At 36.0% G+C, this 21452-nt stretch overlaps 1 protein-coding gene across 2 annotated transcripts; it reads right to left on the bottom strand.

Annotated features, from left to right (window-relative positions):
- Positions 1 to 282: 282 nt before the first annotated feature.
- Positions 283 to 16538, bottom strand: LOC129292916 (DNA mismatch repair protein MSH3). 2 transcript variants are annotated; one of them, XM_054930616.1, is made up of 13 exons: positions 15382 to 16538; positions 13410 to 13598; positions 13136 to 13300; positions 6098 to 6196; positions 5745 to 5993; positions 4722 to 4958; positions 4484 to 4615; positions 3297 to 3557; positions 3142 to 3213; positions 2098 to 2247; positions 1498 to 1968; positions 924 to 1222; positions 283 to 550 (listed from the first exon to the last, which is right to left on the bottom strand). In XM_054930616.1, the coding sequence occupies exons 1-13, from the start codon at positions 16336 to 16338 to the stop codon at positions 547 to 549; spliced, it is 3285 nt and encodes a 1094-aa protein (XP_054786591.1). In that variant the 5' UTR covers positions 16339 to 16538; the 3' UTR covers positions 283 to 546. The 2 variants fall into 2 exon arrangements, with proteins under 2 accessions (XP_054786591.1, XP_054786592.1); XM_054930617.1 differs by having other exon boundaries at positions 6098 to 6148.
- Between the last annotated feature and the right edge of the window lie 4914 nt (positions 16539 to 21452).

Here is a 21452-nt window from a genome sequence, read left to right as displayed (position 1 = left end):
ATTTAATTTACTTCTCACATTTTTTTATATATAATTAAATCGTTTAATGGTCTTATAGCTACCAACTTTTTTAGATGACCAAGGATCATATGATTAAACCCTCTCTTCACCACCTAAACTAATTATTTTTTAAATAAAATGTTTTCAGTGTTTGAGCTTTAGCAATCGGCCACTGATAGCAATAGCTCTGACATGCGGCTTTTTTTTTTTAATTTGAGGGGACATTTTTAACTTTTGACTTTAAAAATTAACTTTAAAAATTAATATCAATTAACAAGAAACTACAGTGCAATTTTAAAATCAATTAATCTTTTCCTCAGCGGCCGTTAAATGCTATTTTCTCAAAGAAAAGTGATCGAACTGAGGGAGCACAATGAGGACGAAAAAGAGAATTAAAAAGCAGATAAAACATGCAAAACTTCTCAGGCAAAATGTCCTATATACAACGTCCATGGCTGTATGTTAACCCAAAAAGACGTCCTACAGCTTCTGAACCCTGCCTTTGTGTGTCAATGACACATTTCATCTCACTTCAAAAAGCAGCATTTATCTGAAAAGGCAAAGGAAGAAAATTAAATCACTTCGTTGCGTCGATATTTTGTATCATATCTCCAAGCTCAACAATATGGTCTTCCCATTAATAAGAAACGTAAATATCCAAGCATACTCCAATAAGCCGGTGCATGGTCATTTGCAGATGATGCAAATAATCAAAGGATTAACTTTAGTGCATATAATGAATATTTTGACAAAAGAAAATTAGAGTCAAAAGGTCTAAAACGACAATCTTAATGTATCGGAAATAACCCCCACTTAGTCCTCAAGAAGCACAAGTTAATAGCGACTATTGAGATGCATACTAAGGTAATATCTATACAGCAACAATAATTCCTTCTTTAAAAAAAAAAATATATTAACTTCACCTGCTAATTAATTCCTTTGTAATGCTTCTAGCATGCTCTAAAAACTGGAAGCTTTCTGCAAGATCATCCTCTTGAAATGCAGCCTTTAAGTTTGAAAAGAATCCTTTGTAAGTGCTGATGAACTCTTGACATGAACGATCTAGTGGCTGAGGCATACGCTGCTGTGCTTCTTGGTCTTCATCGATCACCATTGTACCCAACAGAAGATCCTTTACAGATCTACTCTTTATTCTACTGTTTACTACTTCCTCTAATCTGGAAGCCATTACAGTTGCTCGGCTAATACAGCGTGAAGGAAGCTGAAAAGCATAATGTAATCATTTTTATTAAATAGCATTCATTATATTTGCAAATTTAATAATGACATCACCAGAGAACTCAGCTGACAAAACCAGACCCAAAGGCAAATCCAATGTACCCAGCTCTCATGTTTTTAGCAAATAATCATGTAAGCCTCCTTTTCCAGAAATGGCCTTCCAGAGCATTCTCTCATTCTTTTCTCTCTCATAGAAATCAGCTTTCAAGTCAATTTCCCAAGCAGCAGTGCAAAATAACATATAGATCGAGAGTCTACCTGTGCAAGCTGAGCTACTTTAAATCCAAAACTCTTCTCTGAAACACCAGGGGCAAGCTTGTACAGATAAGTGACATCTTCATGATCTGAGTTGAAGGTTTTCCTTGCACCATCAGGTGAGGTCAGATAGGATACATGGTAAGCAGCCACAGAACCAGGAAATTCATTTATGATGTCAGCAATCTTGGGAAAGTGTGTCACAAAAAGGACCATGCATTTTTTCTGCCCCAGCAGATAATGCAAAGTTGCATAAGCAATAGCCATGCCATCATGAGTACTTGTTCCTCTCCCAAGCTCATCAATTATAACAAGTGACCGTCCAGTGCAACTTTGAAGTATATGTGAAGTTTCGCTTAGTTCTTCCAGGAAGGTGCTTCTCCCTTGCTGAAGACTATCAGAAGCACCCATCCGAGTGTAGATCCCGTCCATGACATGTAGTTTTGCAGATGATGCTGGGACAAAGGAGCCAACCTAGACATATCAGGACATATTTCAATAAAGCAACAGCCATATGGAGAAATTATGTCATCTACCTCAAGTTTTCATGGTATGAGACATAAAAGACATCATTGTACAAAACACACACACAACTGATTATACCTGAGCCATCAAAGTAATGAGAGCGACCTGGCGAATATAGCAACTTTTTCCTCCCATATTGGGTCCAGTAACGATCTGACAGTATACTCTCTCTGCATGCATGTCTGTATCGTTTGGGACGAAATTGTCTTGTAAGGTGGTATCCAAAACCTGATGAGAAATGCCTCATAATAATGAGTCTAGCAATCAGCAATGGGGTTAAGTCAGAATTGATAGAGTGGAAGCCACCCAAAACTGCAAACCAATAATATTAGGATAGAGTATTCTGTTATTAAACAAACAACACAAAAGAAAGGGTTATATGAACAATAACAAGCCTCATCCCACTAGATGGGGAAAGGGTTATATGAACATCCCATAAAAATACTCATTACATAGACTTCCATTAATGAATATTTTTAATGGGATGTTCATATAACCCTAAGTGGGTTTAGAGTTATATGAACACCCCATAAAAATATATATTCATTACATACTCTTCTCTTAAATAAATATCCTAAAACAATGTTACACTACTCTTTGAGTATAGTTTAGGTTTTTGGAAAAATTAAAAACCCTCTATTAGGGGGAAAATGTTAAAAAATTAAGGGTATTAGAGTCAAGCCATTGCCAAATGGGGAATCATACAATAGCTGACAAATGACAACCAATTTGAAAATAAAAGGACCAAAAATGGTTCAATTATCAATTTATCATGATAACAAAATTTCATCAAGAACCTAATGCGTTTTGATTGCTTCCTCATCAAGTAAAATAGACAATTTCATCAGTCAAGGATATGTTCCGTTGGGCTTAAACCCAAATGCTTATATATAATTGGAGCTCCTTACAATAATTAAGAGTATCTCAATTCAATCCCACATACCAACTGTAACATTCATGAAATTTGAACTTGACAGATTGAACAAGGGTGCATGGCTAAATCTCACTGATATGCCAAAAACATGCTCACCCACACAGCATGAAAAAAGTGAGTTTGCAACTCAATCAATTTAAGTATTAATGCAAATTTTGTAAAATATTCACAATTCATAAGATGCATACCGGATGTCGACCAGAACAAATTTGTATCTGAGAAGGCTCATGATCATCTACAAATACTGGGCGAACATAACTCTGCAACAGATGAATCTAAAGAGTTATACTAAAAAATCTCCGCAAATATATGGAGGTACTTAAAAACTTCTCTGGGAACAAACCTTATTTCTTGAAAGAATGGCAAGTGAATGGAGACAATCCAGAGCAGCTAGTGCTTGAACACAAGCTTGAAACTCCACATAGTGTTTACTGAAATCCTTCAGAAAGCTATTCCATGCAGTTTGACAGACAACGGTGAGTTCCTCTTTTGCCAATGATAACTTGTCTAATGCTGCTAACACTTCAGGAGGGTGATAACGGATTGTTTTCTTTGTACTATTTATCTTAAGCCAGTTTGAAGGTGCCTTTACATCTGTGGATACCTTTAGCCAAACAAATCACAAGAATTATAATTTATTCACAACCAAGCATTAAACTTGTGAAAGGATATACTCTCTTTGGTCCTATTTATAAGAGACTTTTAAGAAGTAATTTTTGGTCTAAAATACAGGACATCTTGTAATAATTAAATCATTTTTCTAATTTTACCCCTTTTTGATTAGTGTGAAGGTATTTAATGTATTTGTATTATTATTTAAAGCCAAAGGTAAAAATGAAAATACATATAACTTTTTTATGATATCAAGAAAAAAAACTAACTTTTTTTAAGATGCATGACATGACTAAAATTGTCATATAATAAGGATCGGAGAGGGTAATAGTTTCAAACTAACTTATTGAGCCCGAAAGCATGAGATTAATATTAAGTTTATCGGGGGAAAAAAAGTATAATAATAATCAAGACACTTACATGACGTTAGCTCACAATTGGATACAAAACCGTAACCCACAAAAGGAAATAAAGAAAATAGCAGCAGGTCTTACAAATATACTTTCCCTCCTTGCCTTGGGGAGGAGGGGAGGAGGGAGGAAAGAGAGGTACCAAGGAGGGAAAAAATGAAAATAATATACGTTAAGCACAAGATAATCAACAATAGATACCTAACTATTCATTCCGTTTATAAGTGTAAGCCACACAAATTAAGACCACAGCAAGCATCATATAACGTCAAATCCTACCGTCAGCCCAAAAAAAAAAAATATTTTTCTACATGTAGCACCAAATGATTGATACATCAACAAAGTCTTCGATTTAAATGGAAAAAATGAAAATCTGGAAAAAAAAAAAAAACAAGAGAATGAACTATAAAGTAATTAGAATACCACCAGCTAATGTAATGAAGGTGTAACCAGAATCAAGTTCAATACAATCAGCCATAACAGGATTTTCAAGAATAAGATTAATTACCTCAATCAAATGAGTTATTCCAGAAACACTCATAAATTCCAAATTGCGCATTCCAAGCTGTTTACGGTACAAAATGATCAAAGAATTTAATCGATCCTCAGCCATCTGAAAGGCCTTACGGGCTTGGACAACCTATTTATGGTAATAAAACCAAACAATGTTCAGGATAACACAAAATACAATTAAAAGGCCAAAAGGAAGCAAATTTAAAATGAAATTCCCCATGCGAAGCATGGACCTCAGGAAATCTCCCCTCAGATGAAATCAACAAGTTTGTCATGTCTCCCTGATCAGCAGATTCTTTGTTTATAGATGACAACATTTTTGCTGCACTGCTGATAACACTGGCAGAAGAAGCCGTCGAAATCAGCTTTTTCAACAGACTTGAGTGCAACATATTATCGTCTTCCTCGTCTGTGTTAAGTTGTTGAAGCCATTTTCCAGCAGATAATATAGCTTGAATAACTGCAACAAACTGTAGCAGGATTATGTAACTGATTCCAGCCATCAGTAACAGTTTTCCACTCAAGTAAAGATCTACAGAGGCGATCTATACCCATTACCATTAATTACAAAATATTAAGAGCCCAATAACTTATAACAGCCAAGGAACAGCAATACCAACATTCTCTGCTATTGGCACAGACTATACACTAAAATTGAGGGCCAATACTCACCATTCCCAAACTATGAAAACTTTGCAACTTGATTCAAACAATTTTTCACCCTCAATTTTAGACTTGATTAAAGAACTTGTCATATTCTCCATTTTGAAGTCCTACTTAGATCTCTACATTAAGACTGTATAGGCAATAGATTCAACAGACGAGAAAAAAATGGCTTACCTTCTACTTTCTACAGGGAATAGCACACTCCAAATACTCAAATTTGGTGAATAAACATTTGTATATCAGATGTTCAGGCTTCAACTATGTCAAACTATTAAATATACCGACATCCACATGCACACACTTCCTTCTATAATCAGAACAGACTATTTTCAAATTTATGCACTATTTTTAGCAACTCCAACAAAAGATATTCATTTGAAAACCATATATCAATAGTGCTAACATATTCTTAGCATGTTATTTCTCCATAAATTAAGCATGGAACAAAATCTGGGAACCAACAGAATGTTACTCCCTTTTCTATCTGTCGCCCTCTAAAGAAAAAGTACAAAGAGACCAAGGAGATGAGAAAAGACGATTAAATTTCAGAATATATGGAACACACGACAGGTCAATAAGATGCTTATTACCTCTGATGGGGTAGCAGTCAGATGAAAAATTCTTGTAATCCCACGCTGTATATCTGGTGCCCGACCCAGATTTGTCAAAACTGAACAAAGTATGAAAGATAACTCAGGTTGCACTACTGCTACATCAGAATCTTCCTTGACATGTTTTAGATTCTTCAAAACATTGCAAGAACCCATGGATTCTGCTATCTCAGATACAGCATCAAGACGGGCTGAAATCATTGTTCTATCACACAATGGATGAGTTACCTGTATCATGCACAAATATTCAAGAAATCATTTTGTTTCCTTTTGTTTTGTCAGTGGGGAATTGACATTAAATGGTGGTATATCAGTAATAATGTAATCCATACCCAGTGCCTAAGATTCCTGGAACCAAATATTGTAAGAGTATGATTCATAATCTGCAGCAACGAGCCAGTCTCAGATCCATTGCTGTTATTTTTTAAAACCTAAAAAGTGAGAACATGTGAGAACATATATATGCAGCAAGAGTTAGAATAATTTTGATAATTACAAAAGCAAAAATATACAGTTCTAGAATATAAAAACCACACGAGAGGAAAACAAATAATCATCTAATGAGGTCAAAGAATGGTATGCGACCATTCACAATTGTGGCACCTGTTGTTCCTATCAAAGAATACTAGTTGTTAAAATGACTTTCAAAAAGTGGGTTGAAATAGGATTGTTTCTTTTTTTTTAGGGGGGGGGGAGCTCTGAGTAGGTTTTAGTCTCTCTCTTTGGGGATACATGCATTACTACCATGACTGATCTTGGCCACCAGAAAACACCGCCAAACAGGCCTTCTCAAGAGGAAAATGATTGTCGTAGCAAGAAGAAGAAAGTGGAGGAAGTACCTCAGGCCATTATGGATGATCTTAAATAGGAAAAAGGTACTGAAGAAATCGATAAGCTTAGCAAGAAGAATAACACAGATGCATTGAAAGAGTGCAAGAAAAAACCAATGGTCTCATACAGAGAATCGCTGATGAACTTCAATGAGGTGACTCACGGAGGTTACTCGATGGAAGAAGTTGAACTTTTTAATGACGACTAGGGTATATCTTGAAAGTTACCAGAACCATCAGAAGAAGTAAAGAAGCTCATGGAGATCTATCCGGTAATACCGATTTCCCAGGAAGAATTTAATGAGTGGTGTTAACAATGGAATTATGTTCTTGTTCTGACAGTATTAGGCAAGAAGTTTAATGTGTATAGGCTGAAAAACTGGCTTAGCAAACTTTAGGGATTTTCTAGCTTCAAACTGATTGACTTACCAAACAATTATTTTTCAATGACGTTTAAAAGAGACGGAAAATTGGAAGCATCAATACTAAAAAGTTTTATATGAAGGGCCTTGGGTTATTGGGCAACACTATGTGCTGGTTCAAAGATGGACACCATACTTTAATCCTCATAAAAATCCTTTGGGTCGTATAGCTATGCAGGTTAGAATACCAGATATTCCCATATACTGTTATAACAGCCACTTCATAGCAAGACAGGGTGATAGAATCAGAAGAACGCTAAAAGTTGACCTCAACACACTAGCTGACTTGCAAGCAAAAGATGCAAAGATTGAACGAGGGAGGTTTGCAAGAATATGTGTTGAGTTAGATCTTCAAAAACAACTTGTTCCTCGTGTAATCGCTGCTGGAGAGGTGTTTAATGTTGAATATGAGGGATTAGGCCTTGTTTGCTTTGCTTGTGAGCGATTTGGACATCGTAGGGAAGCATACCCCTAGAAATGCAACTTAAGCACTCAGCAGAATGGGACTCCACTTGAGAAATCAACGCTGATTGTAAACTCGACGAAACCTCAGTCAAACGTGAGTACGTATGCTGGAAAAAATAATATTTTTGGTACATGGATGATCAAGCTGGGTTTCACAGCACCTTGATTCCCAAGGAGAATGGATAGGTCTGAAAGTCAAAGAAGGCATATAAGCTCACTTCAAAAAAGAAGATAGAAAAGAGGCTTATTTTGTTCAAAAATCACGGTCTGCTGTGATAGAGGACCTAGAAGAAGATGACCAACTAACACAAGAAAGAGGTCTATACCAAAGTATAGAACCTGGACACTCTAACATGAGAGGAAATGAGGCTGCTCGATTTAACAAGGGCGAAATGGGAGCTAAAAAAGCCAGTGGTCTAGCAGCAAAAAAGTTGGAACTAAGAAGCTAGAGGGTAGTAAGAGTAGAGTAACTTATAAACCGAAAGGAAAAGAAAACGTTCAGCCTAACACACATGGGCCGAACTCTGGGCTTGGACCCAAGAATCACGCACAGAATGTACACTCTGGAACTAGGCCTCTTGTATTTGACCAAGATGTCAAAGATAAGTCCAAAAGTACAAGGCTTAGAAGTCATGTGGTGGTTAGTGGCAATTTGGATCAACTGGTCCAGTGTAAAATTAAAGGTGTAGAATTAACTTCAAGGGAGACTGATGTAGAACACACGCCTCAGTTAGATCAAGACATAACCAAGGCAATAGCAACTGGACATTTGAGCAGAGTGGACTCTTCTCAACTCATGCGTCCCAAACCGCCAGATCCCCACGAGGTGGAGTTCGATGATGCAAATGAATTTATTGAGGAGAGTAGCTCTCTGGTGGCTGAGACATAGGAAGAGGATATGGTGCCTTGCACCTCTGCAATGGAAAAACAGTAAGTTCTTCTCGAATTTCTTCCCTAAGGATTTTATAATGATTATAGCATCCTAGAATTGTAAGGGAGCTGGTGATCGTGCTTTCCCTATCACTATTAAAGATATTGTCAATAGATGCAAAACTGATGTTCTATGTTTATTGGAACCACGTGTAAGTGGTAGTCGTGCGGATGGCATTGTTAGAAAGTTGAGTTTCCGCCATTGGATTCAAGTTGAGGCAAATGGATTTGCCGAAGGAATATGGGTTTTGTGGAATATGTGTAACTGCAAAGTGGATTACATCTTTTCTAATACTCATCTCCTCCATTGTAAAATCATTGATCTTCAAAATAATAGAGATTTGTTTGTCCCATTTGTCTATGGAGAAACTAGAGCAGGTGACAGAACTGTCTTATAGGAATCCCTTAAACACTTGGCACTTAATATGACAATGTCTTGGCTAGTCCTTAGGGGTTTTAACTTATATTTGGACCCAAGTGATAAAGAGAGAGGCGCACCACCACTCATGAAACCTGTACATGATTTTGCTGACTGTATCACGAGCACTGGACTCTTAAATCCTCCCTTTGAAGGGAACCGTTTTACCTAGGAGTAGCATAATGTTTACGAAAGACTAGACTGGGTGTTCCATAATTTTTGTTGGGAATCCATCTTTCCAGCAACCAAGGTCATACATGAACTAAAGTTTAATTCTGACCATAAAGTCATTGTGGTAAACTCATATGGTAATACTCCTTCACCTAGGCACACTCGTCGTTTCACCTACTTAGCTGCATGGTCATTTGAAGCCTCCTTTAAAGATGTGGTTCATGGTTCTTGGGAGAATGTGGATTAGATAAGTAGTGTCCCTCATTTCCAACAATTAGTAGAGGCATGGAATAGAAACCAAGTGGGGAACTTTGCTTATAAAAAGAAGGAAATTATTCACAGAATCGAAGGGATTGAGAAGAGAAATCTTTCCCAATTCCAGTCGGGTCTCAAACGTCTTCAAGCCCAACTTTGGTGAGATTACCATAAAGTTGCAGCTCAAGAAGAATTATTTTAGTTCCAAAAATCTAGGTGTAAAGTGGCTGCAATTAGGGGATAAGAATACTAAATTTTTCCATGCACCCACAATCTCCAATAGCAAGAGGCAGAAAATTTCAGCTATCAAAGATTCTTATGGCAACTAGGTACATGACTCAACAGAATTGAAAAATATGGCATGTCAATACTTTCAGCAACTCTACACTAGAGATCTAGAGCTTACTGCTAATGTTGATTGGCTATCAACTTTCCCAAGTATTTCTCAAAGAGAGTTGGATTGGATTCAAAGAAGGGTTGACCTTATTGAAGTCAAAAATACTGCCTTTTCTATTGGTGCTTTCAAGGCACCAAGGCCGGATGATTTGCACGCTCATTTCTTTCAAACTCAATGGAATTTAATTGGCCATAAAATCTTTGATTTGGTTCAAGAATGCTTCTTAAACCCTTCAGTGGTTAAGGAAGTTAACCAAACTAAAATTGTTCTTTCACCAAAGGTTGATCATCCTACATCTCTTAAGGAGTTTCGTCCCATCTCTCTTTGCAATGTGAGTTTCAAAATCATTACGAAACTTCTAGCCAATCAGTTGAAGGTTGTGATGAATGATTTGGTTGCCTAAGAACAATGTAGCTTTATATCAAATAGAACTGGCTGTGATAATATCATTATTGCTCAGGAAGTTATCATACAATGAGAATGAGCAAGCGGAAAAAGGGGTTTGTGGCAATAAAGGTCGATAGGGAAAAAGCTTATGATCGACTAGACTAGAATTTCATCCAAGATCCTCTAGTGCAAATCGGTCTACAACACCACTTTGTTAATCTAATCATGGCTTGCATTAGTACAGCTTCTATGCGAGTGTTATGGAATGGGGAAGATGGTCCAGATTTCTATCCTTCCAGAGGCATCCGTTAGGGAGACCTACTAAATCCATATCTCTTTGTACTATGCATGAAATGACTTGGCCAGCTGATTAAAAAAGAGTGTGATGTGAACTAATGGAAGCTTTTTTAGATTCAGAACTCAAGGCCCATGCATATCTCACCTCTTTTTCGCTAATGATCTTATACTCTTTGCGGAGGCTTCGTTACAACAAATGGGGGTTGTCAAGAGAAGCATGCAAAAGTTTTGTGATGCATCAAGCCACAAAATTAATTTGGAGAAATCTAAAATGTTCTGCTCGAGAAACATTCACATTAATTGAAAACTAGAACTTAGTCAAGCTTTGGGTATTAGAGTTACAGCTGTTTTGGGGAAGTATCTAGGGATCCCTTTGATACATTCACATATCACGAACTCAATCTTCAGTTCAATTGTCCAAAAGGCAAAACAATGCCTCTCACCTTGCAAAAGGAAGCCATTGATTACAGTTGGTCGAACGGTTCTTATTAAAGAAGTTCTTTCAACTCTACCTAGCTACCACATGCAATCAATTTTGCTTCCTAAGGGTATTATTCGTGATCTTGAAAAGCTTGGTAGAAGTTTCCTATGGAGTCAAGATGAAGAAACCAAGAAGATGCACATTGTAGCTTGGGGACAAGTCACTAAGTCTAAGAAAGAAGGTGGACTTGGCAATAAGAATTTAAGACAGCAAAATGCGGCCTTTATAATGAAACTTTGTTAGGGTATGATAAAGAAACCCGAGGCGTTATGGGTACAATGTCTGAAAGCAAAATACAAGTGTGGGGATTCTCCTATTCCTAGGGTTAGAAGATTCAAAAATGCTTCTCTCACGTGGAGGTTTATTTCTAAAGTATGGGATACTTTTAAGGAGAGACTTGGGAAAAAGGTCAATAACAATAGATCAACAACGTTTTAGTGGGATTGCTGGAGTCCTTTGGATAAACCGCCCATCGAATATGCTACACGATCTGACCTAATCAACCCCCGTGACAGTGTCCGAGATCATGTCCTACCTAATGGTCATTAGAATGTATAGGGATGAAAGGAGATCCTACCATGCTGGGTGATCTCTCTCTTGTTAAAGATTCAACCACTTGTCTCAGATGAAGAAGATGGCATACATCGGTATTACTCAGGGTATGGCCAGTTTACAGTTAAGAGTGCTTATGACTCCCTCTTTCATTATGGAGATGGAGGGTGTCCCCAATATGGTGCGAGCTATGGAAGTGGCAAATCCTCAAAAAAGTCAAATTCTTCATGTGGCAAGTTTCCATGAAAGATTGATGACAAACTTACTCAGAGCTAAGAGAGGATCGAACACTAATCTTTGCCCCTTTGAGTGTAATAGCGAGAAATCTATCTTACATATCTTGAGAGATTGTGAGGGAGCCAAAGAAGTGTGGATTAATATTTTGAATACTAATGCTTTCTCTAGTTTTTTCATTGGCAACTTACAAGTATGGCTACAATGAAACTCAAAGCACCACCCAGCGAAGGATAATTTCAAAGCATCAACCTAGACAAGAGTGTTCGTGACTATTTGTTGGACCCTTTGGATGTCACACTGCAAAACAATTTTTGAAGGCTCTACTTTCACTAAACTGATATTGTCCATAGATGCAAATTTCTTCTCATGGAGTTGGTTGCTAACAATGAACTCAAGCATCAGATTTTCCAGTTTAATCATCCTCTGGAACAATGCTGGACAGCATGTCAACCAGATTATATTCGTGTAGATGTTGATGGCTCGGTCCAATGTAACCATTGTGCAGCTTGTGGTGGCGCATTAAGAAAACACAGGGGAGAATGGATAATGGGCCTTTAACAAGACTTGAAGTTCTGCTCCCCTATTGAAGCTGAATTGATGGCAATTAAAGTGGGTTTGTTGATTTCCAAGCAGCTTAAGCTGTCTAAAATCCAGATTTACTCAGATTCTTTGAATGCTATAAATTTGCTGAGCCGTGATAATTTGCTATAACTTCCTTTGAAAACACTTTCACTGGAGATTTGGCAAATGCTATATGAAGGTTGGGATGCTTCTTTATGTTATACTAGTCAGGAACACATACTATGTGCGGACTTTATGGCTAAGGGAGCTTACCAGGATAGTTCTGATTTGTTCTTGATCCCGAATGTCCCTACTAGATGTTTGAACAAGTTTCTTGAAGACTAGAGGAATGCTTAGTAATAGTTTGTTTTGCTGTCTCACAAAGATCTCTAGTTTGTAACTTTTAGTTTCTACAAGCTTTGGCTTGCCTTTGTAACTCCAAAAAAAAAAAAAAAGAATACTAGTTGTTGCAAGTAGCAAATTAGGATGCTTCATTGCCATAGTTAAATATAAATCTAGCAGAATCAGTCGGTTTTCAACTTTAACCGAAGAAAGAAAAGGGGCTGTAATAGAATTGGGTTGATCAGATGATATTATTGTGACCAATTAATCCATTTATCATTTCGTTTTTCTTTCAAACAATATTCCTTCTTTTGGGTATGTGCACACATGTATTTGATGTTCATGTTTGAAGAACTAGTTTCTAGTGGTGATTGTTGTGTCAGTGCAATGGTGGAGCCATGTTAATTGTGGAATATTAAATTCATTCAAGTAACAAGAAACTTCTTCATGACAACCTTTTGATAAAATTCTTGGCAATTTAACCAGATTGAATAATAATCACCGCTAGAATAATTTATAATTGTCAATCTATCTTGAAATAAACAGTGAAAGTAGATACAACTAGCAAGGGAGAAATATTGGCCCAATTAGCATTAAACACTCTCAATACAATATCTACAAATACCTCTAGTTGTTGAAGCGTGTTGGCTGAGAGGGTCATTTCCATATTGCTTGATAAGGGCCTCAAAGAAGCTCCTAAACACATTATTCTTTCAAAACCAAATTGCTTTAAATGACGAATGGTTAATGCCAAACCTTGGACAGCTAAATCAGGCATGTTCATGATCTCCTTTACAATAAAAAAGAAGAAAAAAGAAGAGATTAAATAGAATGGTTAAGGCCAAAGCTCGGACAGCTAAATCAGCAATGTTCATGACTTCCTTTACGAAATAATGTACCTTGATTGACAACTGACAATTTCCATGCTCATTTAACTCATTCCCTTGCATGGGTTCTGATGGACTGTCAACATCCATGTTCTCATACAAAGACGCAACTTCAGCAAGAGCACCTCCATTGGCGAAGCAATCTCGTGAAGCACGCTCCACACGAACATTTGAGCCAGGCCCAGCATAAGCCAGTAACAACTAATAATATAAGATCTAATTACATCAGGCGATTGTCATTATAGAGAACTGATATTAATTCATTTAAATTTTTCTATATGGACTAAAACAAGCAATTCATCCATAGTTATCATCAGATAAGGGTCTCTTCGTTAGAAATACATGATTTGAGATAAACTTCAAATTTTTTGTAATTATATACAACAGTAAAAATTGATCAGATTTAGAAATAACTTTCAATCATAAAATCATTTCAAAAATTTTCCAATCAATACATTTAGGCAAAACAATGAGAACCACTGAATGTTCTCCAGATATAGAGATGTAGTAAATTATCAGCACATACAGATGCATATCTGCATACATCAAGAGCCACAGAAAAACCCATTATAACAACGAACTTCCTTTATGAGAACCATAATAATTATCGATCAATATATAAAATAATCCTGCTTTTAACCAAATTAAAGAAAATGCTGATATTGAACCAATAAGTTCCACCCAGTTAAAAAAGTTGGCCCATAAATAATCACAAATTAGTGACCCACAGTTTATCCAAAGTTGCTAGTATAAAAGGGAAACCGTTTTGACAACTAATAGGAAAACCAGAAGGAAAGTTTCATTTTGCAAAGGGGAATGATACACCAGGAGATTTCCCCAAGACCTGTGTAAAGCAACTTTTCATTACCATACACACATATCTTGAAATAATCCAATGGTGAAGTTCAGCTCCCAAAAGGTCAAGCTCTCTATGTCAAAATCCTTTTTTATGGCCTTGGCTCACATTGTTGGTAGAAGATACTCTAGGTTCAAGTTTGGATAGGATCATTTTACTTCTGGTTTCTGCATCTTCCCCTAGGATTCATATGTATAAGTAAAAGAAAAAAAGGAAAAGCAAAAGGAGAAAGAAAAAAAGAAGTGAAATGATACTTATCATTGCCTTTTTGACTTGCGGCACTATTCAGAAGCTGAAAGTAAATCCAGGTAATGTTGCTAGTTGTTAATCAGACCAAAAAAATGTGAAAACAAAATATCAAAAAGCACCTTATTGGAACGAATGCATGCACCACAAGTTTCTTTCATGAATATCACATAGGAAAAAATCATAAATAATGGTGATGAGTCGGTCAAAATGCTTCTTCCTGAATCTAGATGAGAAATCAAACCATATTGTTAAACCATTCAACTGAATTAGAAACAGTGAATTCACATCACCTTGTTCAAGGCTTGGGTTGGAGTCAAACCAAGATACATTTTAAAATTCGTTTCTCTCTTTCCCCAAGCTCTTTGCATTTCAAGTTGTTTCTTTGATTAACACCCTATCTTTTTTTTTTTGATATTTTGCACAAATTGAACAACAATACTGATCGTTTTTCACCTGATAAATGTCCGTCCATTTATTTTAACAAACCCACTTGTTGTTAGTAGTTGAGGAAATCCAAAAGCCATGACTTTGCTTTCAGTACTTTGTTTTTCTGAGGGGACGAAGGTGCAAAATCAACTTTTACTAGCATCCTTGTTCTAAACTAACAATCTACAGCAAGGATAAGCACTGTAAGCAAAATGAAGATTTCACAGTTATGCTCCTTTAAATTGTCACTTCTACCCATTAATCCATGTAGTAAGGATAACCAAGAAAGAATTCACTAAGCAACCAGGGCTTCAAAGTCAAAATTACTCGGTCTAAAAGCTGGAGTTCTCTTTACAACATAACGAAGCAATATTGCAATTCTTGAAACGTGGGGAAAAGTAATGTTTCTTGTAAGAAACGTAACCATGCAACATTCTTGTAAATAGAGATTACCTTCTCTGTTTGTTTGGACAGTGGGTCCCCAAGAAGCAACTCAACCGGAGACAAGTTCATAATTGCAGCCTCAAGTGCACTCCTTAAATAGTTATCATTAAATTCCCCATAAACAACATCGCCAGTTGATATTTCCACCCCAATAACTCCAATTTTCACTTCAAAACCACTTTCCAGTCCACGCTTTGCGTTTTCTCCCAAAATGCTCTGCTCAACAACACAAAGTAGATAATTACTATCAGATCCACGGCCCTCTTCCCTTCCACCCAGATCCTCGGCAGCCTCCAGTGTTGCTTTTGTGTACAATGCCGATAACCCTCGACAAAATGGACCCAACCTATTCGACCCATGAGCTTTAATGGCTGCGGTCTCAGTCTGCTTAATTACACCGACCTTGTACCCAGCACTCACTAGCCTTCTCACATGTACGTGAAGACGAAAAGTTGGTACGCTCGCAGTCATGAAATTATGATCCATATGAGCATATATCCCCAACTCCCTAGCTGCAACTTCAGCATCTTCGCCGAAAAATCGATACTTATAGCCAACTTCAACCATTAGAAGAACATCTGGGTATTTACTCTTGAGTTCCACCACTTGCTGCTCTAAAGGGGTATACTTAACCGGTTTAGACGACTGCAACTTCGGAATCCCCGAAGAAGCCTCTGGAAGGTCAGAGGAAGGTTCGAGAAACTTCTGGAGGAATCTCTGGTGGAGGGAGGGCTCGGGAAGAGGAGGTATAGGGTTTTGAGTGTGGGGAGAGCGTTTAGGAATTTTCGAAGGCTTATCCGGTGATGTTAGCTGAGAAGCGATAAGGCGTTTGGCGGGAGAGAAACTGACAGTGGCCGAGATTTTGGGAGGAGGGGTTGGAGGGTTCGGACGACGAGAAGAAGATGATGAATCGGTTGATTTGGGCGCGAAGAAGCGGGAAATGACTTGTTGCTTTTGCTTTCCCATGCCGGTGGTGGTAGCGCCACCGTGCTGGGTGGCCGAGCGGCGGATGTGGGTCCGTCACTTGAGAGGTTCAGAAGCGACGAACTGGGTAAAAGGATTCGTTGATTTGGCGCGCTTTCTGCCTCCAAGGAAAATGACACAAGCGTGCAGCACAGCTTGCGTTTGTTCCGGCGCCTTCACGAGTGCTACGCTTTCTGCCAATGTTTACAGAATTTACCATTAAGTCAATAAGGTAGTAGTTTATGGTTTAAATGTCGAGCTAGGATCGAACTGTTTATAGTTAAATTATTATGAATATATTTTAAATATTATGCATTAAAAATTACAGGAAAACTGATCAATTGAAGGAAACTTATCACTAATAAAATAATAATATCATCATACTTTAAACTTCATAGTCATATAAGTCCAAGTATTCACTGATAATTTGATACAAACGAAACGATAAAGGGAAGTAGGAAACATCTACATTCAATGTCATCCCCAACCATACATAGCACAACACATCGACCTAACATTTTCATACAATCTAGTAATCCAAATTCAGCTATCGAAGACAAAGCTGTGAGACAGAGGAGAGAAACTCAACTATAACGATTAAATGGTTGGAACGATTGGAACAACATGACTAAGGATGAGTAATAAGTGACGATGAAGTTTGAAGAGATTAACGCCAAAGAACAAGAAGAACATGAGCGAGGAGAACTCGAGATGTAAGATGAGTGGTGATGACTTTGAAAAGATTGATGTATAGAGAAGAGGAAGATGATCGATAGAGTAAGAATGGAAGATGGTCAACTGTTAAAGAAGGAAGAACACGAAGAGGGATTAGGGTTCTAGCTGCATGAGCAAAGTGATGTAAGTTTAGGAAGTTTGATCCCATTTGCATGATTCCCTTCTGTGACATAGTAGAATATATATATATATATATATATATAAGTGAGTCGTCTTGTCAGTTCTCTCAGTTTAGATTAGATTAAGCAGGTTTGAAGGTGGTTCTCCCTCCTCCCCCGCTTGTGCACCATTTTTGGACCGCATACCTAACTAGTTTTCAGTTAAACTAGCCACACTAACCAGTCCAGCTCTAATAACTTTGCATGCTATGAACTAAAACATTACTCACATCAAGTTAATTTAATAACTTCACATTTAAAAAAAAAAGTAACTAATGTTCATATTTTTATTCATGATGAATTGTTAAAAAATTGACCTTTCAAATTTTTTTATTAAATTAAAATTTATAATAATTATAATAAAGTATGTTTAGATATTACTAGGGATAATATAAAAAATTAACCACTATATATTTTTTCTATATTTAAAAGTAAATAAAATTTTAAAACTTTACTTTATAATTAAGACAAGAGGCCTCATTCATCTTTATGCATAAAAAATATTGCATTATCATGGTTCATCCATTCATCTATATACTTAGTAACCAATGGCCTTTTGACCTAGTAGTGTGTGCAGTCCTCTTACAATAAGGAGGATGAACGTTCAATTCCCAAAGCGGGAAAATTTGTAGTGGGTACATGTGTTCCTTCCTTAGTGTAAATATGAGCAGGTGAGTGGATATTATAGGTCATTGTCTCCTACCAAAAAATATACTTAGTATAATATAACTTTTTTGTATTTAAATGCACAACTTGCATTATCCAACTTTCATGGCTTGGATATTTTTTAAGGTAATAAGATATTTTACAAGAAAGAATAAAAAACTAACATTCAACTAGAGTCACAGCTGGAAAACTAGCAATTAAAAGAGGATAGCGGCTTGCAACAACTTTAACGTATAATGTGGTTATTGCAATCCAAAAACAAAGTCATGATAAGAGGTATGTGGTATAGTAAGAAGTAAAGGAATAGACATAGGACTTGCAATCCACCATTGATGCTTAGTGAAGAAGAGAGCATAACGAATGGCCTTTAACATCAGAAGTAGTCTATAATATTCTAAATTTTAATCTAAGGGTTAGACTGATTAATTAAGGGATTTAATTAGTTAATCTAGGTGATTAGGAGTTAATTATAAAATTAAGATGGCCATGTGGGCCTATTGGAGCCTATATGAGGCTTAGAAAGGGGTCAGAGAGGCCATTAGGCTATTTTGGATTCAAAATTTTTGCTTGAGTAATGCCGTTTGTTTTAAGCCATCCATCATGGTAGACAACACCATGCGCCATGATGGATGTGATAAGATTTTAAATCCCAATTCTACAACTCATTTTAGCATAAGAGAAGAAAGTTCAAGGGAGATAGGAGAGTAAAACGATGAATCTTTACTAGGGTTTGCTTGTGGGATTTTTAGAGGCAATTTTAGGCATTCAAAACCTTGCGTGAGATTCCTAATTCACTATTATCTCTTCTTCCTGAAGTTTCTACACTTATTCGGATAGGTATGGCTTGAGTTAAAATTTATGGTCAAGTAACAACCCTCCTTATGGCTTAAATGGAGTCTAAGGATTCTATTTAATGCTTCTACCATTAGGTGTTGGCTGTCGAAAGTCTTAAATGTTATAAATAAAGGATTTAGAGTTAACCTTAATGTTAAATAATTAAGTGTAAGCTAATGAGAATGGCTAGCAATGATCATTAAGCTTAATAGGAGTTAAATAAACTAATGAAAATGAGTTTTAGGGGCTAGTTATAGTTAATTAATAACGATTAGTCATTAATACTTTTTTTTAGATTATTGCTATAGACTGATTGTACTTGGAGCTAGGGGTGTTCACAGGACGAGATGAGACCGGGACACCCTTATCCCATGTCCCATCTCAAATAAAAGATCGGGATTGAATTTTTACGCTGTGTCTCATACCATCTCGAATTCCATTCCATTAGGAATCAAGACAAGATCAGCACATCTCGTCATCCTGATAAATCAAACAATGTTGAAAAAAAATCTAGATAATGACATTTATTAAAATTTTATATAATTTATTAAGTTTAAAGTCAAAACAATACAAGTACATAAATTACATCAATTTTAAGTTAATTATTGAATTACATTAATCATAACTACATATTATGATAGCAATTATAAGTGATCTCTAGACTATAAGAGTATCAATAATAGGTGAGTAAAGTACAACATTAAATTATTGTTCTTCTACTTTAGTTAAAATGTGCTAAGATAATTACTCTTTGAAAAATAAAATAAAAATATGATATAAATAAAAAATATTAAATAGATAGATATAAAAATAAATTATATAAATGTAATTAATATATTATAAAAAAAGATATCACCCTGTTTACTTTATGTCATTAAAATTATCAATATAAAAAACTTTAATTTTATATAAAAATTGTAAGTATTGAAATTATAATTAATATAATTAATATAAGTATAAATTATATTAATATATTTAATATATATTTTTAAAATAAAAAATAACATATATAATATTCGAGACAGGCAGGACGTCTCGATAATAATCTTGTATCTCATCCCGTCCCGAACCCCTTTCCTATCTCATCCAGCAAAGTCCCATCTCGATTGTCTTTAGACTGGGATGGGACCCATCTCAATATGATGGGGATGATATCGGATCAATTAGGATGGGTATAAGCTAAACACCTCTACTTAGAGCTCGTGTTCGAAGAAGCTCCCTTGGAAAATTTAAACTTGACTTTTAGTATGGTAGCCCAGGAGTGGAGGTAACTAGAAATTTAATTTGAGTATATCATTGTATTTGAAAAATCATATTAATGATGTTGATGGCTTAGAATGAGCAATAAAAGCATGATAATGAAATTGTTTAGCTTTGGGATTTGATACATGAGTTATGGAGTATGCCTCTGTGTGATGAATTACACTTGGTGATTAATTGTGTATAATTACCACATGACTATATGATTAGAAATTATCGAGCCTGGATTGGCTATGTATTGATTTTATGATGATGAGGCGATGAGCTATTATGGGTTATGTTGTTGTATGAGCTGATTTAAGCATGAAAGTTCTTAAAATTATGAATATGCTGAATTATTACGATATACACATGAGTTTGTCTTGTATATGTAGGATGAACTTACATGATCATGATGAATGAGAATTCACCTTAGAGTAGTAAAGGATATGATTTTGGATAAATCCACAAGGTATGGCCTCTATTGAGTTTGTGCACAATGATTGGCAAATTTAATTATTAAATGCGCTTAACATTGCCAATAACCTACGAATATGATATGAGTCTAGTACAATGCTTAGTATCATTGGTTCCTGAATAATGTGTGTTAGGCACTTATGACACCTTGAAATTTGAGTAAGGAAAATTTATGGTTCGAGAGTGAGTATGAAAGCCTTTGGTTGGATGACTTCTCACAATTGAAGAGTAAGACTAGTTCAGTCATATGGATTAGACCTATATAAGGTATTATTTCATGGATTTGATCAAATGATACAAGAAGTTGTGTAAGGTGGTTGGATTGATCATGCATACTAAGTCATATGTTATATTGTCATTAATGTATGGGTTGCCTCATGTTTTATTATATGTTTATTTGTTGTGAATGCTACACTTTAATATGTGTTAATTAAATTACTTGGTTGTTGATATTGTTTAATCCCACTCCTATTTATTAATATTTTTTAGGAGATCTTAAAGTAAAAGACAAAGGGGAAGCTTTAGAAGCCAAACATTAGAGTTTCAAGTAGTAATATTTCTAGTAGCTTTTGTATTATAATGGATATTAAGTTTTGCTAATGTTAGGATTATATTTGTTTGTGTGGATTATCATTCATTTGCATGAGAGCCCTAATTATCAACTTTAGGCATTTTTTGTGGTTGTTAGCCTTATATTTTTAGGAAAGGCTAACTTGCAAATGTATTTATATGATTAAGGATAATTCCATGATATGTTTTTGTGGTCATGTTTTATGCATGCAAGTGTTTCATGCATGTGATTTGTTGTGATAAATGGCATTATGAGGAGAGATACTTAGTTGAGTAGTCTTTAGAAGTAAAGGCTAGTTTTGGCCTTAAGTGTTCAAAGATCCTCAATTAGTATTGAATTGAATTATAACCAAAATCATTGGATAAAATTGATAATTATTTGCATATGGGCCCTTGGATCACATTAATTGGTAGTCCAGGCAATTTAGAAGATATAAA

Source organism: Prosopis cineraria, unplaced genomic scaffold, assembly GCF_029017545.1.
Source record: "Prosopis cineraria cultivar Desert tree isolate PC_DT_omini unplaced genomic scaffold, ASM2901754v1 PC14, whole genome shotgun sequence".
Lineage (NCBI taxonomy): Eukaryota > Viridiplantae > Streptophyta > Magnoliopsida > Fabales > Fabaceae > Prosopis > Prosopis cineraria.
This window is presented reverse-complemented; position numbering and strand designations above follow the sequence as displayed.